At 41.5% G+C, this 18,752-nt stretch overlaps 1 protein-coding gene across 32 annotated transcripts in view; it reads left to right on the top strand.

The window, feature by feature from the left end:
- TENM3 (teneurin transmembrane protein 3) overlaps positions 1-12,552 on the top strand; it is a 1,327,252-nt gene extending 1,314,700 nt beyond the window's left edge. For all 32 annotated transcript variants that reach the window (XM_072037263.1, XM_072037264.1, XM_072037262.1 and 29 more), the window contains 3 exons: positions 1,110-2,721; positions 5,422-5,552; positions 8,928-12,552. In XM_072037263.1, coding sequence (XP_071893364.1) covers positions 1,110-2,721; positions 5,422-5,552; positions 8,928-9,683 — 2,499 coding nt within the window. In that variant the 3' untranslated portion in view covers positions 9,684-12,552. The remainder of the gene's footprint in view (positions 1-1,109; positions 2,722-5,421; positions 5,553-8,927) is intronic.
- Positions 12,553-18,752: the final 6,200 nt, after the last annotated feature.

The raw sequence follows: 18,752 nt of genomic DNA, 5'->3' as shown, positions 1-18,752 counted from the left end.
TGTTTTTAAATAGTTGTGTCTCTCAATTTACTTTTGCTGTGTGGTGTAGCATAGAAATAAATAATAAGCAAAAATCAGAGGTGTTCATTAGATATACTGATTACTGAATGATAGTGCTTCCTCTAGAAATAGCTGTGAAAATCCCCCTTGTGAGATCTCATGCCTGCTTCTACTCAGGCAGATAATGACAGGACAAGGGGGAATGGTTTTAAGCTACAAGAGGGAAGCTTTAGATGTTAGGAGGAAATTCTTCACTCAGAGGGTGGTGAGGCACTGGCACAGGCTGCCCAGAGAAGCTGTGGGTGCCCCATTCCTGGAGGTGCTCAGGGCCAGGCTGGATGGGGCTTTGGGCAGCCTGGGCTGGCGGGAGGTGTCCCTGCCCATGGCAGGGGGTGGGATGGGGTGAGCTTTAAGGTGCCTTCCAACCCAAACCATTCTGTGATTCTGTGCAAAAACAGAATCAATTTCTTTGTGGGATTTAAATTGCGCCTATTGAATCTGTTGCTCAGCAAATACTGTTTGCTAGTCATCGCAGACATGATTTAATTCAGACCTATGATACATAATAGCCACACATCAGAAAAATGTTAGAATAATTCCGAGTGGCTCCTTCTGATATAAATAATCAAACAATTCTTTTGTCTATGTCTTAGCACATACAGAACGCAGTATTCAGAGATCTCAGGCTATTCAAATTCTTCAAAGTCATCTCTAATTGTAGGGAAGAAATTGTATCTCCCATATGTTGTTCTCCTCCTGAGTTAATGGCTCCAAGACAGTTTTTCTTCTTCCCATATTAAACATGACTTATCTGAATCCATTGACAATCTGCTGTTTAGCTGTGAGTGCTTGATAAAAGAGTGATACAGTCATAACAAGTAGCAAATTATGAATGTCGAACTACTAATTACAGAACCCCTTAAAATTAAGCATCCAAGTAAATTAGGCAGGGAGATGTTAACAACATGTAAGGTCAAGGATAACTCAATTAAAGAGGAGATAATTTTCTCAAGTGGGAATGTCACATTTTTGCGAAGAAATAGTATCAGTATATGTGGGGGGGTACTCCACCATTTGTCACATGGTAAAAATCTGTTCTTAATTTTCAGTCAATGGTTCTTCTGCTTCATAGCCAACGGCAATATATCTTTGAATACGATTTGTTGGATCGGCTTTCTGCTGTCACCATGCCCAGTGTTGCTCGTCATACCATGCAGACTATTCGCTCCATTGGCTATTACCGGAATATATACAACCCCCCTGAAAGTAATGCTTCGGTTATAATGGACTACAATGAAGAAGGGCAGCTCCTTCAAACTGCTTTCCTGGGGACAAGCCGAAGAGTATTATTCAAGTACAGACGGCAGACCAAGCTCTCAGAAATTTTATATGATAGTACAAGAGTTAGTTTTACTTATGATGAGACAGCAGGAGTCCTGAAAACAGTAAACCTCCAAAGCGATGGCTTTATCTGCACCATTAGATACAGGCAAATTGGCCCATTGATTGACAGACAGATTTTCCGCTTTAGCGAAGACGGAATGGTAAATGCCCGATTTGACTACAGCTATGACAATAGCTTCAGAGTGACTAGCATGCAAGGTGTCATCAATGAAACCCCATTGCCGATTGACCTCTACCAGTTTGACGATATCTCCGGCAAAGTTGAACAATTTGGAAAATTTGGAGTTATATATTATGATATTAACCAAATCATCTCTACAGCTGTAATGACTTACACAAAGCACTTTGATGCACATGGTCGCATCAAGGAAATTCAGTATGAAATATTTCGGTCACTAATGTATTGGATTACAATTCAGTATGATAACATGGGACGAGTGACAAAAAGAGAAATTAAGATTGGGCCATTTGCCAACACCACGAAATACGCTTACGAGTATGATGTAGATGGTCAGCTCCAGACAGTTTATCTGAATGAAAAAATAATGTGGCGATACAACTATGACTTGAATGGCAACCTCCACTTGCTCAACCCCAGTAGCAGTGCCCGTTTGACACCACTTCGCTATGACCTGAGAGACAGAATAACCCGGCTAGGGGACGTGCAGTATCGATTAGATGAAGATGGATTTCTGCGTCAGAGGGGTACTGAAATCTTTGAATACAGTTCAAAGGGCCTTCTTACTAGAGTTTATAGCAAAGGCAGTGGATGGACAGTGATTTACCGTTACGATGGACTCGGACGACGAGTTTCCAGTAAAACCAGCCTTGGACAGCATCTGCAGTTTTTTTATGCAGACCTTACTTACCCAACCAGGATCACTCACGTATACAACCACTCAAGTTCTGAAATCACATCTCTTTACTATGACCTGCAAGGCCATCTTTTCGCCATGGAGATTAGCAGTGGAGATGAGTTTTACATTGCATCAGACAATACGGGGACACCACTCGCTGTTTTTAGTAGCAATGGTCTCATGCTTAAGCAAATTCAATACACTGCTTACGGAGAAATCTACTTCGACTCTAACCTTGACTTCCAGCTGGTAATAGGATTCCATGGAGGCTTATACGACCCACTGACCAAGCTAGTCCACTTTGGAGAAAGAGATTATGACATAATGGCGGGCCGGTGGACAACACCTGATATTGAAGTCTGGAAGAGAATTGGGAAAGATCCAGCTCCTTTTAATTTGTACATGTTTAGAAATAACAACCCAGCAAGTAAAATACATGATGTGAAGGATTACATCACAGGTAAAAGAAGGTTACTTAAATTGCAAGACTGTTTCCTGCTTGCTCAGGCTTTTTTCTCTATGTATTCTTATAATCTGGAATCTGTTTATCTGCGTTACAGACTGAGGATACTATGTGTGAAAGTTTAGTAAAGAAACTTGCAGGGAAAATAATTGTTCAGAAAAGTACTTGGCATTTAGGACCACATCAACAAAGTGATTTTAGCTTGGTGTGCTAGGCTTATAAACATCCAGTTTAGACTGGAATGTACAATTTTGGTGAAGTACCTTGGTATGTTGTATTTGGAAAAGCTATTTATGAGAAAACACTAAGCTCTCGACAATGAAATGAACTACAGCAAACATACTCATCAGCAATGGTGAAACAGCAATCTTGAAATACCTTGTCTAGCTTTAGACATCGATTTAGGTACCTAAGAGAGATGGAAATACACAACATATTATTAGCTTTTAGGCTTAGGTAACTACAATAAGAGATCTACTTGTGTCCTACACAATCCTTATGATGTCCTAGTGTTAGACTTGACACAAAATGATAATTCAGAGTATCTCAGTATACATAGAGGTTGAGTTTTCCAAAGTACATTTCAACGTACCAGTGGAATACATCTCTTCCTGAACTGTAACACTGGGTTGCTCAAAGATCTCAGTGTATTGGGAGAGGAAAGGTGAGTTCTAGATTCTCCTTCTAGTATTGTAACACATTGCCAAGTGTTCTTATAATGAAAATAAATAGACTTCTTGAGCAAGTACAAGAGCAAGATCCCCTCAAGAACACTCATGAGAATCTCCTTACACTTAAATTAGTCAGATGGTTTTTTTTATGGATCAGGGCTATTGGGCAGTAAGAAATACATATTTGTGTACCAAAAAGAAGAGGGAGTGAGAATGTAAGGTTGCAAGGGCAGGAGGAGCCTTTCTGTGACCAGTTAAATTCATGAACACAGCAGAAAGTATTCACTGGAAGTATGTTGGCTGATAGTTGCCAGAGTGGGCTTTTGCAAGGCTGCTAAAGTAAATCGGCTAAGAAAGAGAAATCCACCAATGATATATAGTCCAGTGACTACACAGGCAGGACCAGGGAGTACGGAACAGGACATGGAAAAAATAATACAAAATTCTCTTTTGGCAATAGAAAGCTGCTGACATGCCACTTGTACAATTGAGTTGTTAGGGAACCTCTATATGCTGTTTTTGGATCTAGAGGTAGGGACGTGTGTTGTTTTCCATTAATCTACATACAGAAAATAACGCACATCACCAGAAGTTTCTGAAAAGTGCATGGCTCAATCAGAATCATTTGAATTTTTGTATTTGAATAAATGTAAATTTTACACAGACAGCACTAGACAAAGGAGGAGCTCAGCTCCACTTTGTGAGGCTACCACTCAGAGAAGCATACTAGGAATTAAGTGGGTTTGCATTAATTTGAAAACCAGCAGCTATTAATAGGTTGCTAACAGGCTGCCTCGGAGCAAGGATGATAGTAAACCTTTGGATCCGGCCTCTTCTAGCAGCATGTGCTATAGGGGATGCAGTTGCAATCAGATTGTTTGTGGCATTGAAAATGATGCACCTGGTTCAAAAATTGCCCTCATAATACAGCTTTAGTTCTTCTCTTAACATCTTCCACATATGGAATACATAGACACGTGCTGCTTATACGAGGTTATCATTACAATGACTAATTCAGCTGGCTGGCATTTTTAGATCCAGAGCCTCATGAGACATATCATTTATCTGGAAAGGTTATAAATTATTTTGGGGTACATATTTTTTAAGATTTGGAAGGATTTTGTTCCTTCTTCCACTTGTGTGGGGTTTTCTTAAATAAAAACTAGTAGACTCGATAAGGACCACTCTTCCAACTTCCACCAAGCTTAATATTTGTGAAAGATAGGGTAGAAAGACCAAAACTAGCAAGGCAGATCACTCATTCTTGCCCAACAATTGTTAATTAGTTAATTGCTGGCATCCCTAATTTATTTATTTTAACAGAACATAAAGTGTATCATAAATAATGTTATCTAATGCTAATTTAGTATTCTGTCTACTTACTGACACAATTATAATACATTTCATTAGTTTTTAATTTCATCAATCTGACTTCATCCGAAAGACGGGGAAATTTCTCTTGAATCAACATAAATTCGATACCAAATCATTTAAAAGGTAATTGACTGTAAAGGTGTTATTTCAGATACAGTTTGAAGACACTACAAGAAAACATATATAACAAAAGAACTGGATGTGTTCAGCAGCACTTTTTCGCTTTATTTTGATGTATTGATGATGAAGGTATGACAAAGAGAGTGATCAGTCTGACCCTGAAATCCCAGTTAGCTTAGGCTATATTGGAAGGAAATCTCACCCAGTCATGCTCCTATATTTATTCTGGAAGTCACTGAGGCCTTTAAGATTTCTGAAACCTGTAGTACCTTTCAAAAGAGCCTGGAACACAGAGCAGAAATTTCATGTAAGCCTAGTACTTCAGGTTTTCTACACTGGCTTGCTATTCTAGCTGTAGCACAAATCTAAATCCATACATATCAAAGCAAAGACTGTTGAATAATTTCCATATTACAGAAGGAGATCAACTACGTCAAAAGCTATTCCCTGTACAAATGGTAACACATAATTGCAAAATATTGAACAATTCTAATATTTTCCTCTCTCTCTCTCTTTTTTTATACTCTTTCAGATGTTAACAGCTGGCTGGTGACATTCGGCTTCCATCTGCACAACGCCATTCCCGGTTTTCCTGTTCCTAAATTTGATTTAACAGAACCCTCCTATGAACTTGTGAAGAGCCAGCAATGGGAAGATATACCTGTAAGAAACAAAGCTAAGCATACAAATGGAAGGAGATAGAATGTTCCTTCCTATTCAGCTTTTAATAGGCATAGATAATCCTGCCAGGGCTACTTGCTAACTTATATCTGAACAGTACTTTTCAAACCTCTGATTTTTTATCTATTTATTTTCAAAATAATTTAAGAAGTTACAGATGATGTTCTTTCTTACAGATTTGCTAAGCTAGGTACAATTTTAAATAAGCTTTTTGTTTGCTTTCAGCAATAATAAAAATGCAGAAGGACAATAATCAACTAAAAGAAGTTTAAGACCCTTTAAAGATGTCTGAGTTTCCTAGCAGAAACTACAGAGATTAGATTTGTACTAACACTCTGCCTGAAGGCAGAAACTGAACACTGTAGCAAAAAATAGACTGTGAAATAAACAGAAGAACAGGTGATATAAATTATGCATACCAGGCACCACTACAATTTTACTTCTCTTTAATATTAACCATGTTTTATATGTAAAGATAAAATATTGAAAATGAAATTACCTGAGGTAAAATCCATTACATTACATAAAACCAAAACTCCAGGTGCTTATGAAGTTCTTTTGGGAGGAAGAAAATGAACTTCAAACCTGAAAACCTCTTAGAATTTTGAATGATAAAAGAAATGAATGTAAAACTTAAAATCCAAACCCGCTATTAAAGAAAACGTTGTTTACAAATCATATTATTATTCAAAGATCAAAGACCCGCTAAAATCCTACAGTTCTCACTTAAGAAGGAAGTATTAAAAGAGACAGTAAAATGGGTAATCTGATCATGAGCAGTCAAAAACCGTTCTCTCTTTACAAGAATCATGATAGAGAACTTTACAAGATTAAAACCTTGCAAGCTAATTTAGACCAAAAAAAATAAAAATCATTTAAAAGGTGGCCCAGCAGAAGGGAATATGTGTAAGGGAGTTCTGCATGCACAAAGTGACCACTCTCTGTATAGTTTAATAGCCAGGGACCAAGTAATGGAGAAAGACCATAGAGCACACCAGGAGAATGGCGTGGTTCATGAATAGCAGAAGCAGTAATGAGCATTGCGTGTACCCTGGGCTGTTATCAGGAGATAAGAGACCTGTCATCAGGCACTGCTGTGAAGAACCATTAGAGGCTGTTTATTTAGATCTCAAAGGCTAAAGAACACAATTACACGGTAACACCAGGGAAAGGGCACCAGGAAGAGATGGGAGCAGCCAGCTGGTTGTCAGAAACCTTCCTTCAGGACAGGAGTACCAGGGAGGCATGTGAGGAGTGCCAGGGACATGCAACATGACAGAGGAGGAGGGGGAGAGATGTGGGAGGAGAACAAAGATGCAAAATTCTCAGGTAGGAAGAAGTTGTAACTTCGGTATTGACTGTTGAATAAGCAAACGCAACCAGGAGCCAGACGTAAACATAAGAAACACTCAGTATTTTGAAACGTTTTGGGGAGTGAGCTGTACCCAGCTCTGCGGTTTTGCTTCAGAGCTCTGAGGTTACGTTAAAAATAAACAAATTTTGTCATTAAGTTGTTACAGCATCTTGCTGCTCTCGCTGATGAGTGTGCTGGCTAGAATATAGCTTGTGCTCAATAGCTTTCCTGTAGGATTCAGAACAGCTGAAATTCATACTTGTTAGCAAGTGCAGACAAGAAGCTGCCACCTTTAAGAAGAGTTGAGAGCCCAAGTCAATTTGAATTCCCTCAGGAACTGTACCCTCCAGAAAGCTGCCCTCGTGGCAAAGCAGAGAAGCCTTTGCAAACCTTTTGCCAGGCTTTGATTAGCAGCAAGGCTGCATTAAGATTGCAGAGTCTGTGTTAATGACTCCTGCTTGGTATCCCATCCAAAAATTTCAGAAGAGTGAACAGGCTCGTGGCTTATTTGTCAGTCAGGAGTTAAGTGGGTTTAAACAATATTTTACTGAAAGGAAAAGGGGTCAATTGGAAGATAAGCTGGATAATCTACAGAAACTAACTACTCCTTTTCAAAAGTGCAGCCAAAGCTATTTAAATCTTTCTCTCTGTTTCCTGCTGAGACAACTGCTAGGGCAGCTGTCTGCTCTCCACCTCCGTCAATACGATCTCATTCACAGCTTGTTGTTGTTAAGCCCCAGGGTTAGACTGATAGGATGTGCCTATTCTGCACAGTGGTAAGGTCTCATCCCAGCCACAGCTGACCCCATAACGCGAGCTGCCCTGCTGTCTGGCCACACTAGGTAACCATTCCTGCTGGCTGCTCCTACTTTTCTTGCTGTAGGGGCTAACCACAGCAGTTCTGCTGACAGGTCCAGGTCCCTGGTTGTCCTCTCACCTTACCAAGCGTGTATCTAGCAGACTGGCCTACACGTAGCTCTCAACAGTCAAACAAACTTTTAAAACAGATTTTCCTATCCTTGCTTTTCCATCATGTGCCTTTGCACCTCAGAACTGCAACTGTAATTTCTTCCCCTTTATGGCACACCTACCTTGCCAACAAGACCACCCTAGATAAGGGAAAATGTGAAGTAATAAGTGAGCGTATTTTAGACTTGCCTGTTGGTTATTTTCATTCATGGCCCCTTTTCTTTGCCAGCTGTCAACAAAGCACTTTGCCGTATTCAGGATTACGCCCCTCTGAAATTCTCTGGAGAGAGGCTGCTCGTCCCTTTCAGGCCCCAGCCAGCATGCTGAGACTTGAAGTGAAATGGATGCTCACGTAGCTGGAGTGGCTGCAGCTTTTTCAAACATCCCCTTTTGTCAGTTTGTGCCAGTATTTGCAGGGAAGAGCATCAGTCCCCAACACTCTGCTCCTCTGCTCTGTACCATTTAGCTCTTCCTCTTTAGCCATAAAGCCTATCCTCACGGTTTGCCACCTTCCTTTACCAGCTTCGGGGGATATGAGACCCTCCCTGCAGTTTGGTCTTGGACTGCAGCTAATTAAGATGCTGCATCTCCTGATTTGGTGTAAAGAAAGGTTTGTTCTCCTAAAGCACAGCTTCATGACTTGCAAAAACCTCCTCAATTTAGATGGAACTGTAGTAGACAGGAATCACTGTTGAACAGGCTCAAAGGATGAGACAACACCGTATCAGACAGTGCTTTCCCCTATCAAGTATTAGAATTGCAAGTCTGTCCTGTGTGGCCCACTAAGTAGCCTGTGAAATAAACAGTGCTTTTGTGCATGCGCAGGTTCTCAGGGAGACAAAGAGAGAAACATTATCAAACCAAATAGTCTTGTAGCTCAGTAGAACAAGCAGTATGTAGATTTAATTAACTCCTTGGCACTGTCAGTTGTGGCATATCCTGTTGTCGTCCATGGGCAGCGCACCAAGAAAGCCTGCCTGTTTGGCATGTAGAGGGCTACAGATGGTTGGTAAAACTTCTGTTCTTGTTTACAGCCAATTTCTGGAGTGCAACAACAAGTGGCGAGACAAGCAAAGGCTTTCCTTTCCCTGGGAAAGATGGCAGAAGTGCAGGTCAGCAGACGGAAATCCAGCGGAGAGAAGTCGTGGCTGTGGTTTGCTACAGTGAAGTCTCTGATTGGGAAAGGGGTGATGCTGGCTGTCAATCAAGGGAAAGTGCAAACGAACGTGCTCAACATCGCAAACGAGGACTGCATAAAAGTGGCAGCTGTTCTGAACAACGCCTACTACCTAGAAAACTTGCATTTCACCGTGGAAGGAAAGGACACGCACTATTTTATCAAGACCACCTCCCCCGAGAGTGACCTTGGGACGCTGAGGCTGACGAGTGGGCGCAAGGCCCTGGAGAATGGCATCAACGTCACCGTTTCCCAGTCCACGACCGTGGTAAATGGCAGGACTCGTAGGTTTGCCGATGTTGAGATGCAGTACGGTGCTTTAGCGCTTCACGTCCGCTATGGCATGACGCTTGATGAGGAGAAAGCCCGAATACTGGAGCAAGCCAGGCAAAGAGCCCTTTCCAGTGCCTGGGCCAGAGAACAACAGAGAGTAAGGGATGGAGAGGAAGGCGCCAGGCTGTGGACAGAGGGAGAAAAGAGGCAGTTGCTAAGTGCTGGGAAGGTACAAGGATATGATGGGTACTATGTACTCTCTGTGGAGCAATATCCAGAATTAGCAGACAGCGCTAACAATATACAGTTCCTCAGACAAAGTGAGATAGGAAAGAGGTAACACACTGGCTTAGCTCAGGCTGCCAAAGAGACTGTGTACCAGTGTCTTCTAAAAAGGAGACCAAACTGTTTTGCTGCATTACTACTTGAGCCTAAGCTTACATCTTTGCTCAGATTTTTTCTGTAGCACAATCCGAATGGACTCTAAGGAAAAGAGCGCCTTCCAGAAGAATGATACTGCTAATGACAAAACTTTTTTTTTCTCAATGACCTTAAAGGTGATCTGCTTTAAAGAATATGTTTACATATGCATATCGCTGCACTCAAGTTGGACTGAAAAGTATTAAAAAAAAAAAAAGAAGAAAAAAGAAACGAAAAAGGCCTAAAGATTTTGCAACAGGCTGTCTGTTCCTTTGAGGCACTGTATTTAATTAAGATACAGACCCATACAGTGTTTCCAAATGTTACTGAATTGTTGACCTTTGCTTACCAGAAGTAGTCTCTCTCTTTCTCTCTCTCTTTTTCTCTCTTTCTCACTGCATAGGATGTGGTATATATCTGTTAATTTTAAAACGTGGGGCAAAAATTACTGTTTATAGACAACCCAACTGCTTTAAACTGTGCTGCTTTCTAAAAGGACATTGGCACAAGTGACTTATGCTACCATGGGAATTTAATAATGGATTTTACAATGCTAACATGGTTTGCCTTGGGGGGAAAAACGGCAAGTAGAATCCTTGTTACAGATAAGCAAAGGAAACCCTGATTTTTTTGTAAATTATGTGAGACAAGTTGTTTATGGATTTTTATATGAATTACAATTTACTGTACATCAAATATTAGTCTCAGAGGAGTTAATTTATGTAAAGTGTTTAAAAAAGTTTATACTTAAAAATAAAATGATAAAAACATGTGCTGTGTGTGATTTTTTTAAAGAAAAAGGAATTGCACCTTTTATGTTATAGCTGTACAGTATAAAGGATTATATTGTAGAGATATAACAGTGATAACTAATGTCCAAAAGTGTTAATATTTTTGTATTAGGTTTAAAGCTGTGCATCTATCACTCTGCTGATAGGATGAAACACTCCAAAGTGGCTGGCTGAATCAGACTGCAGCTCCCTTCCCTCCTGTACCTCTCCTGTCACCCAGGCCAGTGCCACTTCATCAGTCATTGTTAGAAGGCACAGTAACCAAATAAGTCTCGTTTATTATGATGGAAGACTTTAATAGGTTGGGTTTTCCTTGTCTTTTTCAGCCCTAACGTAATAAATGGACATTTATTCATACCAAGTGGGGTTTCTGTTGTTTTTTTAGAAGCTTTGTTTCACAATGGAGAGAATAGTGTCTCAGGTGCTTGGCAAATTGTATGTAGAAGAAGAAGAAGAAATGATGTAGTTTCATCCAGTTATGTCAACTTTGTCTTCTGTATAGTACAGCTCTTTTAGATGTTATAACTCCAGATAGAAGAAGCGTACCTCTGACCTGATGCTACACAATAGCTCTTTAGGCAGGCAGGCTGTTCGGCAGGTTCATTTCCTGGCCTTCAGCTGGCAGATCAAATTCCATTACTGTGAAAACAGAACACGGGGATGGAGAGGAAGGTCTAATCCTAGTGCCTAGTCTGCATCTCAACACCACTGCATAGATTTGGCATGCTCTGCTCCAAGGCCCAGTGTATTTGCTGCAGGACGTAACCGAAGCGTGCAGCTGGTTCCTTATAGGAAGCCTGTAGGGGCATCTATGGCATCTGTTCTACGTCTTGGCTGAAACCATTCTTAGAGCTTTACTCTCATGAGCACTAAATTCAGCCACAAAAACAAATATTTTTAAGATGAGACAAAATTGGTTTGTTTGTTTTGTTTTTTTTTGATGTTCATTGAAATATACACAGTTATTTCTATCCATGTATTATAATGACAAAACATAGTAAGTGAACGTGTCTTAACTATGAATGGTTCAAGTGGATGTAATAAAAATAGTTTTCTAACTGCTTTGTATTCTGAGAGTCTATGGTATTACATACTCTAAATTGCACATTAGGATTGTTTGATAAACAGATCTGAATTTCTCCCGGCCAAGTTGCTACCGAATCTACAGTATCGGTGCTGTTACTGTATGTGTGTATTTGGTAGAGCATACAGAAGTAATTACACATATAATGAATGCTAATCATCTATTAGAATGAAAGCACAGATTAGTTGTTAGTATTTTTACCCTTGAAGCCTTGAGGGCCCTAAATTTGGAGAGGAGGATATGTCAGACCCCAGCGGCGTGTCATTGATCTACGTATTATTTTTGAAGATGTAAAATGCTAGGTGTTCGCAGTTCTGTTGGGTGGCTCTTCCACAGCACTGTATTTAGCATGCTGTAAGTGCTCTCTGTTGAAATAGGCTCATATTCTAAATTATGTCAAATGTTTCTGTTCTGTTTGAATATGAAAAGCTTGTATAACATGTCAACAATGAAATATATCTTCTACTTGACGCGTACCAGTTCCTTCTCCTTTGTTCTGGCACCAATAAACAACAAATTATAGTATCTGTTGGTGATCATTTTAGATAAAGTCAAATCAAGCCAATTAGTGGCCTTGTTAGTAGGTATAATGAGCCTATTTCTTGCTAAAAAAAGACTTGTGATCTGGACGTGCTCCTGCAGGAAATAGTGACCTTGGGGAATATATAAACAAAAGATCTTTTTAAAGAAAAAAAAAATGTATAATTAAAAGAAACATATTACAAAAAAGGAGATTCTAAGTATTTTAGGCAATGCCAGTCAAAATGCTATCCTGATATTTTGAGATGTATATTTCGTCTGATTTGTATTGTTCTTTTAATTTGCCTTCTTAACTTTATATGTGTCCTGAATTTTCCACAAATTGATAACTATAGATTGCATCTAGGCTTTCCAATAAAAGCCAACCCAATGTGTGCGTGTGTGTTGTGTTTATATTTGCTTTTTAAACCTGTATGTCAGATATTACAGCTGCACTATCGCTTTTCTGGTTCTATCGGCAGAAGCAAAGCGATCCAGTTGCACGGGTATTGATTCATTTGCTTCACAGTTGGCAGTGTCTTTTTTCCTCTGTCCAATGGCTTAGTCTGCTAACTCAGCAAAGTGAATTACTCCATGGGATCTCTCGGGTGGCCTACTTTAGAGAAAACATTAAATATACCTCACAAAGTCAAATCTTCTATAGATAAGGAAAAGCCAAAGAACAACAAAAAAAAAAAAATCACTTAGAACTGTTTTCTCTCATGTTCTCCTGAGTAAAAATACGACAAAAAGTATTTGATTAGAAATAATTAGGTTGGCACTGGTAGTTACATATATACACAGAAGAGATCCTTCAATCTGCATTTAGACCCACTTTGTGGAAACTGCTGACTTCAGCTCTACTGTATGTCAGGAGATCGCTTTGATTTTAGTTGGAACAGGCAGACTTCACCACACTTACTTTGTAGTGACAACCTCAAGTTGATAACATGTTGATCCAGCATGAATCGGGTCACTCTGCTTAGCTAACTGTGCCCTAATTTTGTTATTTAAAAAAAAAAAAAAAAAAAAAAAAAGCCAGTCAGAGAGCTTTGTATGTTCACACTTGGGAGGTGAGAGATTTGCATTTGACAAGGAAAAAAAATGCCAGTTACCACTGCCACTCTTCAGAGGCACTTTTAAAGTGATGGCTGAAAGACTGCAAAAGAAGAAACACTGCATAAAATAACAGTTTAAAATGATTGTCTACGAGAGAATAGGCTGTGTTTGCAGAGAATCCGAGATGACAAAATGTTTGAATTCTGTCTTCAATTGCTGAGTTTAAAACTTGGTGAATTAATACACAGTTTTGAATCTTTATGCTATTCTTTTAAAGGCACATCACTAAAAAAGAAGGGAGAAAAAAAATATATTAAAATGTTAATACCATGGTTTACGGTTACCTCCAGCATGGCAAGCTACAGCTACACATATGGCGAGATTCAGAACCTTTAAGAGCAAGGACTGGTGTACAGTTCTTTGGGGATGGGAAATGCAAAGCAAAGACACTTACTAGAAACAGCTTCTAAGCAGCTTATTAGAAGCTGTTTATTTGACACTTACTGGAAGCTGCCAGGGTTAAAAATAAGCCAAAGCAGAGAGCATCACACAGCGTGAACTGAGCAGCACAGGGAAATATCCCTAGCTGCACAGCCACATCCAAACCGACCAGACTGATCAGCTTCTCATCTACAGCCAATTAGTGCTAAGGACTAAATATGCAGTGCTTATAAAATTAAATTGATCTTTGACTGCACACACAAGTTTCTGGGGCCCGTTGATCAAAAATAAAGCCAAAAACGAACACCAGTTAATTGACAGGGACATGCCAATTTTCTTCCCCTAGGAAAGAGGCACACACAAGGTCCATAGCCATCACACTGACGGACAGCACTTAGGACTTTAACATTTCCCTCTGAAGTTTTCAGCTTTGTGGCAGAAGGACTGTGTGAGGCAAAATTTAACAGTGTGAGTACCTTGGTTAGAACTAAGAAAAAAGTGGAAATGCTAGTAATAGCAAAGCCCTAAAGTAAAAACTCCTTCCTCCTAGCCCATTTTCAACTTTAATAGTGTAGATAAGGAAGCCAGCACCTGTAGCAAGCGCACCACCAAAGCCTAAAAAAAAATGTTCACTCAAGAAGCAGAGAAATTGTTGCAGATCCCCAGAAATGTCTTAGGCCTCTCAGGGTGAAAAATGATGCAAAGCTGTGCTTCTCAGGCCACCTCCTGATCGCAGGATGTAACGCTGGATATTGCAGTTAGCACGGCGAGGGTGGCGGAGGAACAAGAGCACGCTGTTAGCTTCAGTAACAGGACGTGCTGGGGATGACAGGGGACGGAGAGGGAAGGGATGTGTCCTGTCAGCAGCTGGTCTAAAACCCAGCAGTGGGAGCGAAGTCACGCAGCATCACACAAACACTGGCACGAGGTTTATCTTAGCTGCATGATTCTTTATACACATTCTTTATGAATAAATAAATAAATAAATAAATAAATAAATAAATAAATAAATAAATAAATAAAAAGCCTGGCCTGATTTCTAGAGTCACAAATTGATACAATGCTGATCTGTGCAAGGATGACATAAAATGCATCCCCAAATAAAGATAAATATGCTAAACATTGTGCCCCACTTCTAAACAAAGCACGCTAAACGGCAAAAACATCCCTTTCTTGAAGTACCTAAGGGTCTTATGGGCAATTTGGACGGTGAAGAACGAGCGTAACAACATGGCAGCTCATTAGCGTCATGCTTTCACAATCCCTACCTCATTGTATTTAGTAGTTCTGCAGGTAAACTCTCCTGCTGTTAATTACTATAAATTCCTACGTAAATTGAGTAAACCTTTTAATTTACCAAGTTAAAATTCTGGCATTGAGGAATATAAATTTCTAGAGACACGTGCAATTTTTTTTCCTACTATAAACTGAGTCAAAGCTCATAGCAAGGTAATTATGCAGCTTAGAGTTAATGGCTCCCACAAAGCTGTCTTAATAAAGCCTTTTGGGATTCAGGAGGAAAAGGAAGAAACTAAGAACAAGGCTGGAAGGCGACAACATGTTTCAACCAGCTCTAGTTACTCAATCACACTTAAGCTGTCTGAGACAGCAGAGAGAGTGCCATGCATTACAGAGGCATGCTGGAAATAATTGCTATCCCAACACAATGAAGTATTTCCACATTCCAAGCCCAGGAACAATTTTAAAACCAAAATGACAAGAATGGCTATCTAATGGACCAATTAACCTTACCTCAATCAAAAAACAAACAAAATCAGTGTATGGAAAGCTAACAGAGAAACCAGCTGAAGAATTAAAATCTGAGAATGGCTATAGGCATGTCACTTGATGCTGTAGAAAAATCCATCCAGTGTTTGCTGACAAGAACTATGGGGCAAAAAAAAAAGAGGGAGGAGAAGGGGCACAAGACCCAGTGCTAGTCACCGTTTTCTGTAAGAACGGGGCAATATAAAAAAAATTAGTGATGCCAACATCTGCAGATGACAAAAATTGATGGAGTGGCAAATAATGGCTAGGACAGGGCAGTCAAACAGAACAATATGGATCACTCGCTAAAATGAGCCCATTCAAACCAAATGCATTTTAATACAGGCGACTCCAGAAGTAAAGTATCTCAGAATAAGAAATGCAAATCTCGCTATGAAAGGTATGTAGCAGCCTACAAGAAAGCAATGACTGGAAAGAATGAGGAGCGCATAATAGATAAATAACTCATTGTGAGATTCCAGTACAATAGTGGTGGCAATGAAGAGCTCATAGGGGTGGAAAAGCTTAATGAGATTACTGGCCTTGTTAAACAAGGGAAATAGGAAGGCAATGTTATCTCTGCGTATGGCACTGGCAACACTACTCTTGCATACAGTTCTGGAGCATGCATTGTGAAGAAGCTGTTAAAACCCTGGAGAGAGCGCACATGGAGACATCACAAATAAATCTGAGGCTTAACAAAAAGGAAAAAGAAGAAAAAAAAAAAAAAGACACAGCTGCTCGCAGGGAGAGATTTAAACAGCTCACCAAAAAAAAAAAAAAAAAAAAAAAAAAAAAAGCCCCAAAGGGTGCCTTGACAATAGACTGTAAGTGCCTCCAGAGAAAAAAAAAACACATTGGAGTAAAGTGCTTCTAAACGTGGGAAGGGGGGCAGAAGCGGTGTCTGGGAAGGCAATTCTGATAAATTCACATTTGGAACTAAAAAAAGCAGGGCGAGGGGCAGCTGCTTCATGACCGCTAGAGCAAACTACAAGGGAAGAATTTTCCAGAAGCTTTTGGCAAAAAACAAGACGGCTGTTGGAATTATGCTTGATGGATGCTGGTGACGGGAGTTTAGACTAGATGATGGCACGGTCCATTTGGCCCCGCACTAGACATGAAAGTAAATACTTTTCAACTCTGGTAAACGCCAGACCAGAGGGTTAGGGTTTGTCTCCCTGCTCCCCTCCCCCTTTCCAACCCAAAATACCCACATTCATTTGACAGACTGAAGCCAACAAAAATTATTCTAAAAGCCCAGACTTTTTAAATGGGCAGAGCCGGCTTGCAGCGTTTTTAAATCATAGCTTGGTTTCCACAGCAGAGATAAGACTTTCTATTACTCTTTATAGCAGCTGATTATTAAAACTAACTAAAATAAGCCTTCACTTTCTATTAAATTCTTTTCATGAGCGTAGCAGGAGTCAGTGCTTCCAATATGCCTGCATGTTTATGTCTCCAAGGTATCCAGAGGCAAGTGTTTAGGTTAAAAAAAAAAAAAATCCTGCCTGTGCCAACAGTGACTGCACTTTGCCCTGAGCATACATTGCCCTCAATTATTGACTCTCCCTGCTCCTTCCCAGGTGTTTCATGCTCTGTCAGCCCGGGTGAAGGTGGGGCGGCAGCTAGTCATTATTCGGTGCAAAATGAAGAGCTGATGCCTGCAGCATCGCTGGGACGGGCTTGCATGCTAGCGGATTTCTAACCTATTTAATCTACTTTACAACCAACAACGGGCAGAAAATTGCTCACTCCTGGCTCCTTCCCCACTTCACAAAGACACTAAAACGGCGCTCCAGGCCAGCTCCCCCGCTCCCACACCGTGCCCGGGCTCAGCCAAGCACCGGCCCCGGCAGCACCACCGAGCCGGGCCGTCCCTGGGGCCGCAGCCGGCGGGGCTGGAGCCGCTCACGGGGCTTCTTCGGCACCGGCCGCCCTCGCACCGGAGCCCGGAGCAGGCGGCCCGGCCCGGCCCGGCCCGGCCCCGGCTCCCCTCAGCGCGGCGCCGCCATGGCTCGCGTGCCCCCTGGCGGCGGTGCCTGGGCCGCCATTTTGTGGGCCCCACGGCTCGGCAAGGCCGGGTTCTCACAGAAAAGGATAAATAAGAGAGATGGCTAAGAAACACGACGTTAAGATCCCGTGAAATTAAATTAAATTAAATTAATAAAAGTCGCCAAGTGTCAACCTGAAGCACGCTGTGGCTCCTGGGTGCAGCGTAACATTTCGTACCTGCGGAGCACATGGCAGCAACTGGAAAGGCAGCGCCGGCTCCAAACCTAGCACAATGCGCAGTTTTAAATGAGGTTTTAAAACCCACACTGCATGAGGCCAGGCACTGCCCACCCCGTCAGCCCCCAAAGCACCCACTGCACGGCCCAGCCCCAGCAGCAGGTCCCAGTCAGAAATCCCAAAGAGGGGCCCCTTCTGTGGCCAGTCACACTCCTCGCTTCCAGTGGTGTGTAGCTGCTCTAATACCACCTCGTTCCTCTCTAAATACAATAAAAGGGCACCAGCTTGACTACTGGCACTTGCATTTAGTAAAATACTTTTTTTTTAACTGCACAAAAGATACTTACTGGCTTTCATCCACCGCCAGTGAAATGCAACAACACAGAGATCAACTACTTCAAACGCAGAGCAGTGCTCCCGCTGCCTCTCGTGGTGTTGCTGGAAGGGGCTGCTATGGACGGAGCCAGACCCACGGTGGCTGGCCCCCAGGCTGTCCCTGGCCGTGGGCACCGCAGTGGCTAGCACCAACGCCAGGCCGATAGCCCAGCCAGCTGCTGCAAAGCGCCAGCAGCTCGGCAGGGAGGGAGGAAAGGAAGGGCTGAGTCTGATGTTGTGCAGCAAAGTGTGTGCCTGGATGGTTAATTTGTGATTTCACTCCCCCATAAATCAAATCAGATGTCCCTATAAATCCTGCTCCTCAGGAAGAAAGCAGAAGGGCAGGAGCTGCATGGAGCAGGGAACAGGACCATTTTTCTTTTCAGTGGCAGCAGCACATCAGTGACACTCAGTGCTGTGCTGGGTCAGGCCTTCACCCTCTGCTAAGTTAATACCAACAACTCCTTCATCTAGAGGGCAGATAGTAACAGTAGAGGCCCCCCCTCCTTTGCACTTTTCTTCCTTTCTTTCCTCCGGTTACAATAGCAATAGCCTCTGAAGGAGCTGTGCTAATTAGTTGCTATTACACTTCTTGGGTGGCTGGAAGAACACACTGCCTCTGACCTCATGCTTTGCAAGGTACCTTAACAGCTTATTACTGCTATTGCACGGCAGCAATGGTTCATTTTATAGTTACTTTGAAAGAGCCATTCCTCCAGTGCTG

The sequence above is a fragment of the Anas platyrhynchos genome, chromosome 4 (assembly GCF_047663525.1).
Source record: "Anas platyrhynchos isolate ZD024472 breed Pekin duck chromosome 4, IASCAAS_PekinDuck_T2T, whole genome shotgun sequence".
Lineage (NCBI taxonomy): Eukaryota > Metazoa > Chordata > Aves > Anseriformes > Anatidae > Anas > Anas platyrhynchos.
This window is presented reverse-complemented; position numbering and strand designations above follow the sequence as displayed.